Source organism: Hyperoodon ampullatus, assembly GCF_949752795.1.
Source record: "Hyperoodon ampullatus genome assembly, chromosome: 10".
In the NCBI taxonomy this organism is placed as follows: Eukaryota; Metazoa; Chordata; class Mammalia; order Artiodactyla; family Ziphiidae; genus Hyperoodon; species Hyperoodon ampullatus.
This window is the reverse complement of record NC_136923.1, coordinates 70,722,737-70,740,405: the sequence shown is the minus strand read 5'-3', so window position 1 is coordinate 70,740,405 and position 17,669 is coordinate 70,722,737. Positions and strand designations below refer to the sequence as shown.

General features: G+C 41.2%; 1 protein-coding gene across 1 annotated transcript in view; it reads right to left on the bottom strand.

The window, feature by feature from the left end:
- DNAH8 (dynein axonemal heavy chain 8) overlaps positions 1–17,669 on the bottom strand; it is a gene marked incomplete at both ends in the record, with an annotated part of 333,524 nt that overhangs the window by 20,631 nt on the left and 295,224 nt on the right. The window contains one exon of the mRNA XM_079713152.1: positions 16,910–17,070. Coding sequence (XP_079569278.1) covers positions 16,910–17,070 — 161 coding nt within the window. The remainder of the gene's footprint in view (positions 1–16,909; positions 17,071–17,669) is intronic.

The following is a 17,669-nucleotide window of genomic DNA, read 5'->3' as shown; positions in this document are numbered from 1 at the left end:
TGAAATTTTTTGTTTTAGTTCTGTGAAAAATGCCATTGGTAGTTTGATAGGGATTGCATTGAATCTGTAGATTGCTTTGGGCAGTATGGTCATTTTCACAATGTTGATTCTTCCAATCCAAGAACATGGTATATCTCTCCATCTGTTTGTATCATCTTTAATTTCTTTCATCAGTGTCTTATAGTTTTCTGCATACAGGTCTTTTGTCTCCCTAGGTAGGTTTATTCCTAGGTATTTTATTCTTTTTGTTGCAATGGTAAATGGGAGTGTTTCCATAATTTCTCTTTCAGACTTTTCATCATTAGTGTATAGGAATGTAAGAGATTTTTGTCCATTAATTTTGTATCCTGCTACTTTACCAAATTCATTGATTAGCTCTAGCAGTTTTCTGGTAGCATCTTTAGGATTCTCTATGTATAGTATCATGTCATCTGCAAACAGTGACAGTTTTACTTCTCCTTTTCTGATTTGGATTCCTTTTATTTCTTTTACTTCTCTGATTGCTGTGGCTAAAACTTCCAAAAGTATGTTGAACAATAGCAGTGAGAGTGAGCAACCTTGTCTTGTTTCTGATCTCAGCGGAAATGGTTTCAGTTTTTCACCATTAAGAATCATGTTGGCTGTGGGTTTGTCATATATGGCCTTTATTATGTTGAGGTAAGTTCCCTCTATGCCTACTTTCTGGAGGTTTTTTATCATAAATGGGTGTTAAATTTTCTCCAAAGCTTTTTCTGCATCTATAGAGATGATCATATGGTTTTTATCCTTCAGTTTGTTAATATGGTGTATCACATTGATTGATTTGTATATATTAAAGAATCCTTGCCTTCCTGGGATAAACCCCACTTGATCATGGTGTATGATCCTTTTAATGTGCTGTTGGATTCTGTTTGCTAGTATTTTGTTGAGGATTTTTGCATCTATGTTCATCAATGATATTGGCCTTTAGTTTTCTTTTTTTGTGACATCTTTGTCTGGTTTTGGTGTCAAGGTGATGGTGGCCTCATAGAATGAGTTTGGGAGTGTCCCTCCCTCTGCTATATTTTGGAAGAGTTAGAGAAGAGTTGGTGTTAGTGCTTCTCTAAATGTTTGATAGAATTCGCCTGTGAAGCCATCTGGTCCTAGGCTTTTGTTTGTTGGAAGATTTTTTTTTTCTTTTTGCGGTACGCGGGCCTCTCACTGTTGTGGCCTCTCCCGCTGCGGAGCACAGGCTCTGGACACGCAGGCTCAGCGGCCATGGCCCACAAGCTCAGCCGCTCCACGGCATGTGGGATCCTCCCGGACTGGGGCACGAACCCGTGTCCCCTGCATCGGCAGGCAGACTCTCAACCACTGCGCCACCAGGGAAGCCCTGGAAGATTTTTAATCACAGTCTCAATTTCAGTGCTTGTGATTGGTCTGTTCATATTTTCTATTTCTTCCTGGTTCAGGCTCAGAAGGTTGTACTTTTCTAAGAATTTGTCCATTTCTTCCAGGTTTTCCATTTTATTGGCATATAGTTGCTTGTAGTAATCTCTCATGATCCTTTGTATTTCTGCAGTGTCAGTTGTTACTTCTTTTTCATTTCTAATTCTGTTGATTTGAGTCTTCTCCCCTTTTTTTCTTGATGACTCTGGTGAATGGTTTATCAATTTTGTTTATCTTCTCAAAGAACCACCTTTTAGTTTTATTGATTTTTGCTATCATTTCCTTCATTTCTTTTTCATTTATTTCTTATCTGGTCTTTGTCATTTCTTTCCTTCTGCTAACCTTGGGGTTTTTTTGTTCTTTCTCTAGTTGCTTTACGTGTAAGGTTAGGTTGTTTATTTGAGATGTTTCTTGTTTCTTGAGGATGGATTGTATTGCTATAAACTCTCTTACAACTGCTTTTGCTGCATCCCATAGGTTTTGGGTCATCGTGTTTTCATTGTCATTTGTTTCTAGGTATTTTTGATTTCCTCTTTGATTTCTTCAGGGTTCTCTTGGTTATTTCATAGTGTATTGTTTAGCCTCCTTGTGTTTGTATTTTCTACAGTTTTTTTCCTGTATTTGATATCTAATCTCATAGCATTGTGGTCAGAAAAGATACTTGATATGATTTCAATTTTCTTAAGTTTACCAAGGCTTGATTTGTGACACAGGATATGATCTACCCTGGAGAATGTTCCATGAGCACCTGAGAAGAAAGTGTATTCTGTTGTTTTTGGATGGAATGTCCTAAAAATATCAATCAAGTCCATCTTTTTTAATGTGTCATTTAAAGCTTGTGTTTATTTATTTTCATTTTGGATGATCTGTCCATTGGTGAGAGTGTGGTGTTAAAGTCCCCTACTATGATTGTGTTACTGTCAATTTCCCCTTTTATGGCTCTTAGCATTTGCCTTATGTATTGAGGTGCTCCTATGTTATGTTGGGTGCGTAAATATTTACAATTGTTGTATCTTCTTCTTGGATTGATCCCTTGATCATTATGTAGTGTCCTTCTTTGGCTCTTGTAATGGTCTTTATTTTAAAATCTATTTTGTCTGATATGAGAATTGCTACTCCAGCTTTCTTTTGATTCCCATTTGCATGGAATATCTTTTTCCATCCCCTCACTTGCAGTCTGTATGTGTCCTAGGTCTGAAGTGGGTCTCTTGTAGACAGCATATATATGGGTCTTGTTTTTGTATCCATTCAGCCAGTCAATGTCTTTTGGTTGGAGCATTTAAACCATTTACATTTAAGGTAATTATCAATATGTATGTTCCTATTACCATTTTCTTAATTGTTTTGGGTTTGTTATTGTAGGTCTTTTCCTTCTCTTGTGTTTCCTGCCTAGAGAATTTCCTTTAGCATTTGCTGTAATGCTGGTTTGGTGGTGCTGAATTCTCTTAGCTTTTCCTTGTCTGTAAAGATTTCAATTTCTCCGTCGAATCTGAATGAGATCCTTGCTGGGTAGAGTAATCTTGGTTGTAGGTTTTTCCTTTTCATCATTTTAAATATGTCCTGCCACTCCCTTCTGGCTTGCAGAGTTTCTGCTGAAAGATCAGCTGTTAACCTTATGGGGATTCTATTGTATGTTATTTGTTGTTTTTCCCTTGCTGCTTTTAATATTTTTTCTTTGTATTTAATTTTTGATAGTTTGATTAATATGTGTCTTGGTGTGTTTCTCCTTGGATTTATCCTGTATGGGACTCTCTGCGCTTCCTGGACTTGATTGACTATTTCCTTTCCCATATAAGGGAAGTTTTCAACTATAATCTCTTCAAATATTTTCTCAGTCCCTTTCTTTTTCTCTTCTTCTTCTGGGACCCCTATAATTCGAATGTCGGTGTGTTTAATGTTGTCCCAGTGGTCTCTGAGACTGGCCTCAATTCTTTTCATTCTTTTTTCTTTATTCTGCTCTGCGTTAGTTATTCCCACTGTTTTATCTTCCAGGTCGCTTATCCTTTCTTTTTCCTTAGTTATTCTGCTATTGATTTCTTCTAGAGAATTTTTTATTTCATTTATTCTGTTTTTCATCATTGTTTGTTTGCTCTTTAGTTCTTCTAGGTCCTTGTTAAACGTTTCTTGTATTTTCTCCATTCTATTTCCAAGATTTTTGATCATCTTTAGTATCATTACTCTAAATTCTTTTTCAGATAGACTGCCTATTTCCTCTTCATTTGTTTGGTCTGGTGGGTTTTTATCTTGCTCCTTCATCTGCTGTGTATTTCTCTGTCTTTTCATTTTGCTTAACTTACTTTGTTTGGGGGTCTCCTTTTCCTAGGCTGCAGGTTCATAGCTCCTGTTGTTTTTGGTTTCTGCCTCCAATGGGTAAGGTTGTGTGGGTTTCCTGGTGGAGGGGACCGGTGCCTGTGTTCTGGTGGATGACGCTGGATCTTTCTTTCTGGTGGGCAGGACTGCATCTGGTGGTGTGTTTTGTGATGTCTGTGAACTTATTATGATTTTAGGCAGTTAATGGGTGGGGTTGTGTTCCTGTTTTGCTAGTTGTTTGACATGGGGTGTCCAGCACTGCAGCTTGCTGGTCGTTGAGTGGAACTGGGTCTTAGCGTTGAGATGGGCATCTCTGGGAGAGCTCTTGCTGACTGATATTATGAGGGGCTGCGAGGTCTCTGGTGGACCAATGTCCTAAACTTGGCTCTCCCACCTCAGAGGCTCAGGCCTGACACCTGGCCGGAGCACCAAGACCCTGTCAGCCACACGGCTTAGTCTTCTAAAAATGCATCAAGCATCCACTGCATAGAAGTCTGGATTTTCTCCTGCTGTAATTCACTCAAGAAAGTTTCTAGATATCCAGTGGTGTGGGCATGTCAAGCTCTCCCTTTTATAGCCATGAATAAGTTGCTGTATCTGGTCCTTCCTTTCCAGTCCTTGCAGACTGGCTCTATTAGGTCACTCTTCTGATGCTCAGCAAGGCTGCTCACGGCTGCAGTCAGTAGCTCATTTCCCACCTTCTCCTCTGCAGTCAGGATGCCTGGCACCTCACAAGGCAAAGCCTGCAGCTGTCCTTGTTTGCTTCATCATGGAACTGAAACACTAGCTCTTCTCCGTTCTCAAGCCGGCTGAGTTCCCAATCTGAGATGCTTCTGTCTTCAGCATTTTTATCAACTGATTGGCAGGTAGAATCATTTTTATTGATTGATTGGCATCAGGGCTCAAACCTGCATGTCCAGACAACCACATCCTCACCAAAAGTCGTAGCTAAGGTAACTGCAACTGCCACCAGGCTTTACATGCTGGATTTTGGGTCGGATACGGTGATTATGAGGGTCAGAGCAGTAAATGTTTGTAACCCAACCAGAGTTGGGGTATTAACTCCACATGACCTTTAAACATATGAATTATACAATAAGGGCAATAAGATAAAAGGTGATTTTTAACAAATGAAAATTGATTTTGTGTAATTTTACATATAATTTTAATTTTTTTTTCGGTACACAGGCCTCTCACTGTTGTGGCCTCTCCTGTTGCGGAGCACAGGCTCCGGATGCGCAGGCTCAGTGGCCATGGCTCACAGGCCCAGCCGCTTCACGGCATGTGGGATCTTGCCGGACCGGGGCACAAACCCATGTCCCCTGCATCAGCAGGCGGACTCTCAACCACTGCACCACCAGGGAAGCCCAATTTTAATTTTTAAATTAATTTTTGGTGAGTAGCCTCTATTCAGATGTTGTGGTTTTAGAGTATCCCAAAAGACATTTATTTTAAAAGTTGAAAGATGAACATGTCAAGCACATACACAGTTGAAGATATGAATAGAAAGCAAAACATTCTGGTAAAATGGCACCAAAGGCACTTGCAACCCATTCCTAAATTTTGAAGTATGGTGTTATCCCAGTTTTAAAAAGTCATACGAAGTATAAGAAAAATGCAAATAACTCTAAGCGGGGAAAATCCTATGAGAATAGCTGATGGGACAACAAAATGAAGTTATCAAAGGTGAAGGATCCACATGCTATTATAAGCATATTTCAGAAATCTAATTTCTATGTGATTCATAATATTCCATGATCTCATTGTAGCTTTAGATACAGTGAAGATAGAATATATGGGTGGATTGCTGTATTAGACAAGATGTAGGTGTCACTGTCACTGACATCTTACTAAGTATCATGAAATACAACATTAAATCTCTGACTTTATCATGAACTCCATGTACCCACATTTCCATTGACTCCTAGGGCTCTCTGTTTCCTTAGTCAAACAAACCCCAAGCCTAACTCATTGTTATAATTCTCCCTTTCCCTTCACCTGAACTGTTTCTTGCCCCATCTCCTTTAACAATGTCTTCGCCCAGCTGCCCAGCTTACGAATTCAGAGGTAGCTTCCTCCTGATGTCCTATTCCCAGCACTTCTTGGTTTCCAAGTCCTACTTCCAAATCATTTCTAGCATCCATCTAGAAAATTTCAGCATCTTCATCCCACTGCCTTCAGAACTGCCCCAAAGTCTTTCCCATGACACCCAAAATCTTCAAAAGCCAATCCCTGCATTTGCATCAGCCTCGAGGTCAGGTGACACCTCTCTTCAAGCCCCTCTCCCCACCATGCTCTAGGCACATTGGACTCGGTTCCCCACACACATCATACTCCTTTACATCCTCATATCCTTCCTTGGATTGTCCCTTTGTGTAGGTGCCCTAATCTATGTCATTTTTCTCACTGAGCTTAATTGTTTTATTTATTTATTTATTTAATTTTTTTTTATTAGTTTCTGCTTTATAACAAAGTGAATCAGTCATACATATACATCCGTTCCCACATCCCTTCCCTCATGCATCTCCCTCCCTCCCACCCTCCCCATCCCACCCCTCCAGGCGGTCACAAAGCACCGAGCTGATCTCCCCGTGTTCTGCAGCTGCTTCCCACTATCTATCTACCTCACGTTTGGTAGTGTATACATGTCCATGCCTCTCTTTCGCTTTGTCACAGCTTACACTTCCCCCTCCCCATATCCTCAAGTCCATTCTCAAGTAGGACTGTGTCTTTATTCCCGTTTTACCCCTAGGTTCTTCATGACATTTTTTTTAATTCCATATATATGTGTTAGCATACGGTATTTGTCTTTCTCTTTCTGACTTACTTCACTCTGTATGACAGACTCTAGGTCTATCCACCTCATTACAAATAGCTCAGTTTCGTTTCTTTTTATGGCTGAGTAATATTCCATTGTATATATGTGCCACATCTTCTTTATCCATTCATCCGATGATGGACACTTAGGTTGTTTCCATCTCCGGGCTATTGTGAATAGAGCTGCAATGAACATTTTGGTACATGTCTCTTTTTGAATTATGATTTTCCCAGGGTATATGCCTAGTAGTGGGACTGCTGGGTCATATGGTAGTTCTATTTTTAGTTTTTTAAGGAACCTCCGTACTGTTCTCCATAGTGGCTGTACCAATTCACATTCCCACCAGCAGTGCAAGAGTGTTCCCTTTTCTCCACACCCTCTCCAGCATTTATTGTTTCTAGATTTCTTGATGATGGCCATTCTGACTGGTGTGAGATGATATCTCATTGTAGTTTTGATTTGCATTTCTCTAACGATTAATGATGTTGAGCATTCTTTCATGTGTTTGTTGGCAGTCTGTATATCTTCTTTGGAGAAATGCCTATTTAAGTCTTCTGCCCATTTTTGGATTGGGTTGTTTGTTTTTTTGCTATTGAGCTGCATGAGCTGTTTATAAATTTTGGAGATTAATCCTTTGTCAGTTGCTTCATTTGCAAATATTTTCTCCCATTCTGAGGATTCTCTTTTGGTCTTCTTTATGGTTTTCTTTGCTGTGCAAAAGCTTTGAAGTTTCATTAGGTCCCATTTGTTTATCTTTGTTTTTATTTCCATTTCTCTAGGAGGTGGGTCCAAAAGGATCTTGCTGTGATTTATGTCATAGAGTGTTCTGCCTATGTTTTCCTCTGAGAGTTTGATAGTTTCTGGCCTTACATTTAGGTCTTTAATCCACTTTGAGCTTATTTTTGTGTATGGTGTTAGGGAATGATCTAATCTCATACTTTTACATGTCCCTGTCCAGTTTTCCCAGCACCACTTATTGAAGAGGCTGTCCTTTCTCCACTGTACATTCCTGCCTCCTTTATCAAAGATAAGTTGACCATATGTGCGTGGGTTTATCTCTGGGATTTCTATCCTGTTCCATTGATCTATCTTTCTGTTTTTATGCCAGTACCACACTGTCTTGATTACTGTAGCTTTATAGTATAGTCTGAAGTCAGAGAGCCTGATTCCTCCAGCTCCGTTTTTCGTTCTCAAGATTGCTTTGGCTATTCGGGGTCTTTTGTTTTTCCAAACAAATTTTGAAATTTTTTGTTCTAGTTCTGTGAAAAATGCCAGTGGTAGTTTGATAGGGATTGCATTGAATCTGTAGATTGCTTTGGGTAGTAGAGTCATTTTCACAATATTGATTCTTCCAAACCAGGAGCATGGTATATCTCTCCATCTATTTGTATCATCTTTAATTTCTTTCATCAGTGTCTTATAATTTTCTGCATACAGGTCTTTTGTCTCCTTAGGTAGGTTTATTCCTAGATATTTTATTCTTTTTGTTGCAATGGTAAATGGGAGTGTTTCCTTGATTTCACTTTCAGATTTTTCATCATTAGTGTACAGGAATGCCAGAGATTTCTGTGCATTAATTTTGTATCCTGCTACTTTACCAAATTCATTGATTAGCTCTAGTAGTTTTCTGGTAGCATCTTTAGGATTCTCTATGTATAGTATCATGTCATCTGCAAACAGTGACAGCTTTACTTCTTCTTTTCCAATTTGGATTCCTTTTATTTCTATTTATTTATTTTTAATTGTACATATTGCAGGTGTACAACTTGATGATTTGATATACGTACACATCCTCCCTGCTCATTATCTTCCTCTGTCCTTGCACTCTGTCCTTCTTGCTGCTGTTCCCCCCACCCCCATACTGCAGTCACTTCCTCCCCACCCCTTCTCTAGACTGAGAACTCCAGCACATCCTTTAAGGTACGACTCAGATGTGGACTGTCTCACTAGCTTACTTTGACCCCTAAGCTGGAATTTATTACTCCTTTGCCTTTGCTCTCACAGCAGAGTGTATAATCCCTCCTGATTTTAGAGTTTACCATATCGAATTGCACAACTATCTGTCACTCACCTATCTTCCCTAATAGACTATAAGCTCCAAGGGTAAGGACTGCCTCTTACTGATATTTGTATCCCCAAGCTGGCTAGAGAGTATGTTCTCAATAAATACTTGTTTATTGAATTGAGGCCAACTGGCTTGGATTTTATTAAACCTCAAATATAAAGGAGAGCAATTCTCCAATATTTAAAGGGCATGAAAATTTAATTATTTTTTCCTTCTTATGGTAAAAGTATAGTATGTTATCATTACTATCGATTTCCTGGCACCTTTCCACATTCAAAGGGAAATATATACGTATACTCCTCAAAACACAGGCGAATCAGACAGATATAATTTAAATATGATTATATTTAAACACAGATCTTTAAAGTTTAAAGAGAAGAAAACAGCAGTAAATTTCCATTCATACTAAGAAAATCCTAGCTCATTCTTCCTACCTGCTCTAGGTACAAATAAAAAAGGGGAAAGACCCCATATCTGGGATTCTCAGGAGCTCTCTCGGCTCACCTCCATCTTGAATCCTTTCTGGAAACACGCTCTGCACCAGTGACTGGGTGCCAACAGTGCATACCAGCAAGGAAACGACATGCTTGTTCTTGGCTGGCACTGATCATGTTCACCAGCGCTTCAGGGAGGGGTTGATGGATATGCTGCTGCTAGATTTCACCTAAGAAATCATTTTCATGAGGGTGATTTGATTTTTTATGAGGTGATCTGAAAACAGTCCTCAAGCTATGGATGGGGGCATGAAGCCCTGAAAATCTGACCCATTTTGCATAAGAACTGGACAAGCTCTACAGATCATTGTTCTACCACATATTTTATTAGGCACAGAATGCCAGGGTTGTACAGCTTACCTTTCTTTTTTCCACAAGGTGGTTTTCTGTTTGCAAAGATAGGCAAGGCAGAAGCCTAGTTAGCTAGCTATAATGGAGAATTGTGAATATCTTTATGTACCTCAAAGCCCAAGGGCTTTCAAGAAAACAGTCCCCATAGACACTCTGAGATGAAGAACAGGAACTATAATACTCCATGAGCTTTGGTCCTGAGATACTTCTAGAAGAAAATCTCTCTTTGGGGTAAATATGGGAAGTGGCTCATATTGGACCTGCAGCTTTGTGGTTTGGGGGAGATGTCTAAGTCATCTCTGTTGGGTGGGATAGTTGGGGTCAAGAATAATAAAATGCAAACTAACTAAAAAACATAACGGTGTATAAAATAAACAATTAACCATCTAATGACATATTAGTGCACTATCATATCCAAACCAGCCTAGCTTTATATACCTCTTCACACATGAAATATCAATGAGCATAAATTTTTTAATAAAAATCTGGAGCTCAAAATTCAGCTAACACTAAAAGGAATACAATTAAATTCATCCTGCATAGAAATGAATATAAAAGTTTAATAAGACACTTGCTAAATTTCAGAAGGTAGAAAAATATGCATAACTGCTAATGACTAAAAGTGAAAATAACTGTTTTCGACATTGAGGTAGTTGAATGTGCAGAGTCCTTGGTACCTTATAAATCTAGATAATAAAATGTGAATAAACTATGCATTTTTATGGCCCCTGTCAGCAAGGTATCTAAGCTCTTGGGAGGGCGTTTACTTATTTTAAAGCATTTATTCAGATGGATTCCCCCCCTCTACTTCAGGGATTCTGCATTCTTAAGCAAGGATCGCGGAGAAGGACTTGTGGTCCCCTTCCCCAGATTTCCCTCTTCTCTCGAGTTTATGGATGCTAACTTCAGAGTGCAGATTCTGATCAGCAGAAACAGGGGGTTCTCTACCACGGCCCAATTATAGCTGGTGGGCCTCACTGGAAGCAAGAGTGTTGTTGAATGGGGTGGACAATCAGGAAAATTAATAAGGATTCTTCTAGCTGAGGACATTCACACAGATTTAGCCAGTGAATCTTAGAGAGGTCACCCCCATCTCTGGCTTCAACTGTTATCTCTGCACAAATGCGCTCAAACCTCTCACTTGGGCTCCAGTCCACGTGATACACTCTATCCCCACTCAGATACATTCCACTGTCTTTCCCAACTCAACAACCCAAACGGGACTCTGTAATTCCCCCTCAAATGCACTCCTGTTCCCAACTCCTCCACCATCCCAGCTTCCAGACCAGAAATAACAAGGAATCCTTTAGTTCTTTCATTTTACACAGAAGTTGGAGAGTCACTTCTTGGAGTGGGAAGGGTGTAGCTGGGAGGAGAACAGGGGTAGGTTTTAGCTGGGAAGCTTCATCCGTTATTGCTTACTGCCTCCTGGTGGCTGGTGGGAGAACAGCGAGGCGCTGGAGCACAGCCCTCTGAGTAGGCGGGCTCAACTGCCAGGAAGAGGGAGGCTAGGGTTACAGTCACCACGTACTTGAGAGACCAGAGGAAAGAAGAATCAAACCTAGGACAAAACTCACTCAGAGGCCAAGAAAATGACCAAACATGGAGCTTCCGAACAAAGGCTACTACCTGAGCAGGAACCAGAAACAGGGCAAGGTCCCTGGAAAGAGGGGAAGCCTCAGTAAGACCCTGGGACAGACCAAGGGGGGAGTTAAGAATGAAGAGAGATCAGAGGAAGGTCACAGGTCTTACAGGCCAGCTAGTTATTTCTAGCAGAAATAATCCTCATTTGAAGCAGAGGTACAGCACTTTTTACTTGACCTCACTTGGTGTGATGAGAGATTGCAAGATCCCAACACTCTACTTTGGGAAAAGACAGCTTATGGCATCTGTAGCATGCCTGCCAGTGTTAGCATGTAAGTCTTTGGACAGAGCTGTGAAGAGAGACTTGCCAAAGGACAAAGAAGGCTCGCTCTGCTCTCTCTATCCAGCAGGCAACAACAACAAATAGATGAAAACCACAGAAGATTCTCAGCCATTGCTCTATATTCACTAAAGCCTATCAGTCCCCTTGTGGGACTGGTCCTGAAGCTTCACTCTAGCCTCCACCCCGTCATCATCCTTAATCTCTGCCGGTATCATTGCACACCTGGGTTTATTCACAGGGTCTCCAAGATGGTATCTTAGTCCAAATAGTCCTTAAGTATAGGAAAATGTGCTCAATTTCACTTAAAATAAGAGGAAATAAGTTAAAACTATGCCGAGATGCCATTTCTCACTTGTCATATTGGTGAAAAATAAGCTTCACCAACACTCTGTTGATGAGACTGTGAATCATATTGTTGATTGTGTGACACTGTGCATGTCATATTGTTGGTGAGAGTGCAAAACAGCATAGCCTTCTGTAAGGGAAATTGAAAATATTCATTAATCCTTGATCTAGCAATCCCACCCATAGCAATTTACCCTGAAAAATACATCTCCAATAATATGAGAAACCGCAAGCATGAGATTATTAATTGAGGAATTACTGAAGATAGCAAAATATTGGGAACAACCTACATGCCCACCCATGGGAGAATGGATGAATAAACTATGATGCATATAAACAATGGAAGAGCATGTAGCTGTAAAAAAAAATAAATCCAGGCATACCTGTTTTATTGTGCTTCAGTTTACTGCACTTCAAAGATACTGCAGTTTTTACAAATTGAAGGTTTGTGGCAACCCCGTGTCAATCAAGTCTATTAGCGCCATTTTTTCCAAAAGCATTTGCTCATTTCATATCTCAGTGTCACATTTTGGTAATTCTCATAATATTTCTAACTTTTATTTATTATTATTATTATATTTGTTATGGTGATCTGTGATCAGTGACCTTTGATGTTACTACTATGACCTGCTGAAGGCTCAGATGATAGCATTTTTTAGCAACAAAGTATTTTAAATTAAGATATGTACGTTGTTTTTTAGACATAATGCTATTGTACACTTAATAGGCTTCAGCATAGTGTAAACATAACTTTTATATGCACTGGGAAACTAAAAAAATCATGTGGCTCGTTTTATTGCAATATTCTCTTTATAGTGGTAGTCTGCAACCAAACCAGTGATATCTCCGAGGTGTGCCTTTAATGAGGAAGATACCTATGAACATATAGATGATTATAGGATGCACTAAGTGAAAAAAGTGAGACACAAAATAATGTACATATATATATATACACACACATATATATATGGTATGGTAATTTTGTATCAGAGAGAAAGGATAATAAGAATATACATGGTACTTACGTATGAGCAAAAAGAAACACAGGGGGAGATAAACCAGAAACTAATGCATTTGGTTGCCTGTAAAGGAAGGGGAAATGGGTTGGGAGGGCGTGAGACTTCTCTAAGAACCTTATTATCTAGTTGTTTCTTTTGAGCCATGATCATGTTTCACATACTTAAAAAAAATCGACAATTTTTTTTTAAACCTAAAATGTAATACAAATAGAAACAAATGAATGTACCTCTACATCAACGGATAGCACAACCTCACAGACTTAAAACAATCTGAGTAACTTTTGAACATAGTGCTCTGTACACCCTCAGTGGGGTATATTCTAGGGACAGAAAGAACGGCAAAGAAATCTTGACCTCCACTTAGCACATTTGTTATTGGTCATGGTATTGGTGGTGAAACAGAGCAGGACCCTAGGGTCCTTGCCCCCCATGTCCTCAGCTTGCCTTTTGTCTGTGGAAAAACTTTAGCCAAAGAATAAGTTTAATCAGAGAAGTGAGAGAATGCAGAAACAAAGCAAAACAGTCCAACAAGACTAAATAATAATAGTGCAGTCATTAAGCATAGCCAAGGACCTTTAGCTCCTCCTCAAGGGCTGTAGATAATATTCTGAGCTGTATCCTGTGATCTGTCTTATAGATACTGAAACCCCTACCAGGTGGAAGAAGTTAACTACATGATGATGAAACTGTAGCCATGATATAAGCTGCCACAATTCCGAGAAATGAAAACAAACCGACCCTAGAAGTGAAGATTAACCGTACTTAATCAAGATGACGCTGGTCAGACCACTGCATGACCAATTTCAAGATGACTATAAGAGCTGACTGTGCTGTTTCTGCATGTAGCCCCCTCCCTCTGTCTATAAAAGCTCTTGCCCACTGATTGTCAGTGGTGGGGGGGGGAGTCGGCCTTTGGATAGGAGTCCGCCCTCCCCACTGGCTGCCAGCATCCGAAATAAAGCAAACTTTCCTTTCCACCCACTTGCCTCTTTATTGGCTTTTGAGTGGCGAGAAGCTGGACCCCACTTTCGGTAACAGCAGTGTAATTTGGAGCAAATGAGTAAACATATTGAAGCTGCTGGGAACCAGAGTTCTCCCCGAGGGAGAAAGGAGATAAGGAGGGAGGACAAGGTATACAATTGGTATTGGAGTTACAGTATGAGCTCATAATGTTTTAAAAAATACGTATTTCCTAGCTCTGTCCACTCAGAGGGTCTATAAGCACACACACACACACACACAGAAATAGGTGTGGTTATGTATGGATATAGCTATAGATATATAAATATACAGAGCTGTAAATATAGAACAAGAAAAAGCTAATGGAACAAAATGTTAACAACTGGTGAACCAAGGTGAAGGGTATATAGGTGTTCACTCTACTTGCAACTTTTCTGAGGGTTTATAATAGTTGAAGATAAAAATCAAGGGAAAAAAATAGTTTGTCTTTATCATTTCCTCCCATCTGGATTACAATTTGGTGGCCCTTCTCTGGACTTTTTCTAGCTCTGGTTTATCTCTCTTGAGAGCTGGTGACCAGAACTGCCTACAGTAATCCAGGCACAGGAATGCCATCCCTGTAAGTCAGGGTGAGGTGCTTCCAACCTTGTTTCATATACTCCTTGGTAGGATCCTGTAGTACCAGACAGGATCAGATTCTCCAGGTACCAGCTATGGTGACTCCTCGGGCTCTTGCCAAGGATGGAATCAAAGTTTAGAGCCCTCATGTGTGAACCACTCCAACTGCTAATTTACAAGTGCATTAAAACTTAGTAGCCATTTTTCTGCCCACTCGCGTGAACTCATGAGATCTTTCCACGGACTATCCCCATTTATTAGATTCTCTGCAGCCTAGGAGAATTTAGTATTGCTGATGCATTCAACAAATACTCCCTGAGTAACAGGCACTATTTAGCACTGGAGGTACAGTAGTGAAAAAAGACAAAAGTTTCAGACATAATGGAGTTTATGTTAGTGATGGTAGGTAGATGATAGCAAATAAATAAGTAAAGAGTTGGTGACACAATCGATAGGAACAAAGCAGGCAAGGAGGGTGGAGTCTGGAGTGGGGGTTAGGGAGTGGTTTGCAATTTTTAAATAAGGCAGCCAGGGAAGGCGTCATTGAAAAGGTGACATTTAAGCAAAGACCGGAAGAGGTGAAAAGGTGAGCCACAGTGATACCTGGGGGAAGGATGTTCCAGGAAGTACAAGTATCCTGTGGTGGAAGCCGTCTGGCCTAACAGGAAGCTAGCGGAAGTTGGAGCTGAGTGGCGAGAGTGAGGGAGAGGGCAGAAGGAGACCAGGCCGTGAGGGGCGGGGCAGATGGTCTTACTGGGCCTTGTAGGTCACCTGTAGGTCATTGTCAGCCTTTGCCCTTGACTTGAAGACAGGAGCCTCGGGAGGGTTCTGGGCAGAGAAGTGACGTGGTCTGACTCACATTTCTAAAGTCTTAGCTAAAGTAAAACTCCTTCTCTGTGTGTTCTCTTTCAGATAATGTTGATTCACGAACGGATCTCTGAGGATGCCTTTTTATTTCTTCATTTCAAAAGTCTCCTGCTAACTGATGACAGACTCTTCAAATAATAGCTAGAGCCGCCACCAAAGTGCCATCACGGTTCTGTCACGGGGTCTGAAATGAGTGATGGCCATTCGTGGGTCTTTGGGGGTCACGTCCACATCTTTGAAGATGAAACGAGGCATGGGAGAGATAAGAGGCTATGGAGAAGGGAGAATGAATGTGGGGGACAAAGAGGCCAGGAGGCCAAGCCTCGTGCTGGGGCGGGGAGCATGCTCGGGGTGGAGACACAATGCAATGGAAGCCAACAGGACTCTGTGATGTTGGGCGAGGGCAGAGAACCAGAGGGTGGAGACGTCCGTGCCCCTTTGCAGCACTGCTGAAATGGCCACAGCAGGTGAGTGACCAGGAGAGAGGCACAGTGCACTCCTCTCAGTTGTCACAGCTTAGAATCTACCACAGGAGTCTTGGTTTCTTCCATTTCCTGAAACCAGCCACTCTGCTGGACATAAACTTTGTGGTCTTTGGCCAGTGAGCCCAAGGCATGACCATCCAGGGAGAGTCTCAGCTGGGGTTTCTTGGAGCCCTCTCTGTGGAGCTGGGTGGTCTTGTGTTCAGGTAGGGGTCGCTGGAGAGATGAGGGGTGAGATCTCATCCAAAGGACGGGTCTGAGAAGGGGCCTGGGACTTGGATGCATGTCTTATCTCTTCCCCTTCCCTTTTACCACAGTGACTGGAGCAGGGACATCACTCTGAGCCTTTCCTCCTGGGCTCTGTGTCTGTGTCCTGTGCTCCTGTGCTCGCTGCATTGTGCCCTCCATGGGCAGGTATTTACAGAAGGGGGCAGGTATTTACAGAAGGATGCAGGTGAGCAAGTAAGGGGAGAGGGACCATCAAAACAGAAATACAAGTCCTCCTCCTCCTCTGTCCATCCTCCTGGCCCTTTACGGTTCTGTTTATGACCATTATTTTTAATAGATTTTTTGATGTAAAAGGCAAAGAACTGGGATGCTACTGTCTTATCAGATCAATGGCATCAAGACCAATAACACCGGGGCTTCCCTGGTGGCGCAGTGGTTGAGAATCTGCCTGCTAATGCAGGGGACACGGGTTCGAGCCCTGGTCTGGGAGGATCCCATATGCTGCGGAACAACTGGGCCCGTGAGCCACAACTACTGAGCCTGCGCGTCTGGAGCCTGTGCTCCGCAACAATAGAGGCCGCGATAGTCAGAGGCCCGCGCACTGCGATGAAGAGTGGCCCCCGCTTGCCACAACTAGAGAAAGCCCTCACACAGAAATGAAGACCCAACACAGCAAAAATAAATAAATAAATTACGAAACTCCTACCCCCAACATCTTCTTAAAAAAAAAAAAAAAAGACCAATAACACCAACTGGTTTTATGACACGACAAAGGAGAAATAATCAATGCATAAATTAGAGCTTTTAACATTGTTATAAACTCTGGAGCAGTAGGATTTAGTGACCAGGAGCAGGCCAAGATATGACAAAATTGTAACTGGGAGATAGGAAGTGATAGGAAGTGACACTATTTTTCACAGTAAAATAAAAAGAAGGGAAAGGAGAAAATGAAATGCACAGTCTTTGCCAGGCTGGGTTACAAATGATTCTTTCAAATTAAAAAATGCCAGGAACTTACGTGATATCGGCATTAGGGTGAAGCCCAAAGACTTCGGGGTTATCTAGGGATGGCAATGACTGGATGTATTCAAAATACTGGTCCAAGGTTTTGCACACGGGGATTTTATACCCGGTATAAAAACAGAATGATGGTTCAAACATCTTCTCACTGAACCAGACCTATATGGGAGAGAAAACAGGAGAAATAAAATTGATGAACATCTAAATGAAAACCCAAAACTGCCACTATCAAGGAGATAGGGTCACCTTATTTCCATCTTAATCATTTTTTATATTGGGTTTGAAAGTACCTTAACAAAACCACTGATAGTATAATTAGACATAGATTAAGAAAAGAGAGAGGCCACAACACAACAACAATGAAACCCGGTCTCTGTTTAACACCAAGGAAGATACTTTCTAAGGGTGAGGAGGAGAGAGCCAGCCTTGCAAGTCCACCCTCTGCTGAAGTAATTTGATGACCCTCGAGCCCACTTTAAAGAGACATGGGAATGTATTGCAAAAGCAATAACCAGACACACGAGAGCATATCTGGGCATTTTCACCGCCTCCTTTCTCCCCGCAAACAGGGCTCATGCCTGGGGGCTTATGCTTGTGCTCAGCGTGGCTCACAGTGGCGCTGAGCACTGCACATGAGCAGGAAAACTTCTTACAAACGTCTCCCCTCCCACCATGAGCTGGAGAGCTCCCTCTGTTAATTAAGTTATGTCCCTGGACTCAAGAACCAAATATATCCAACCATCTTACTGTTTTCCTTA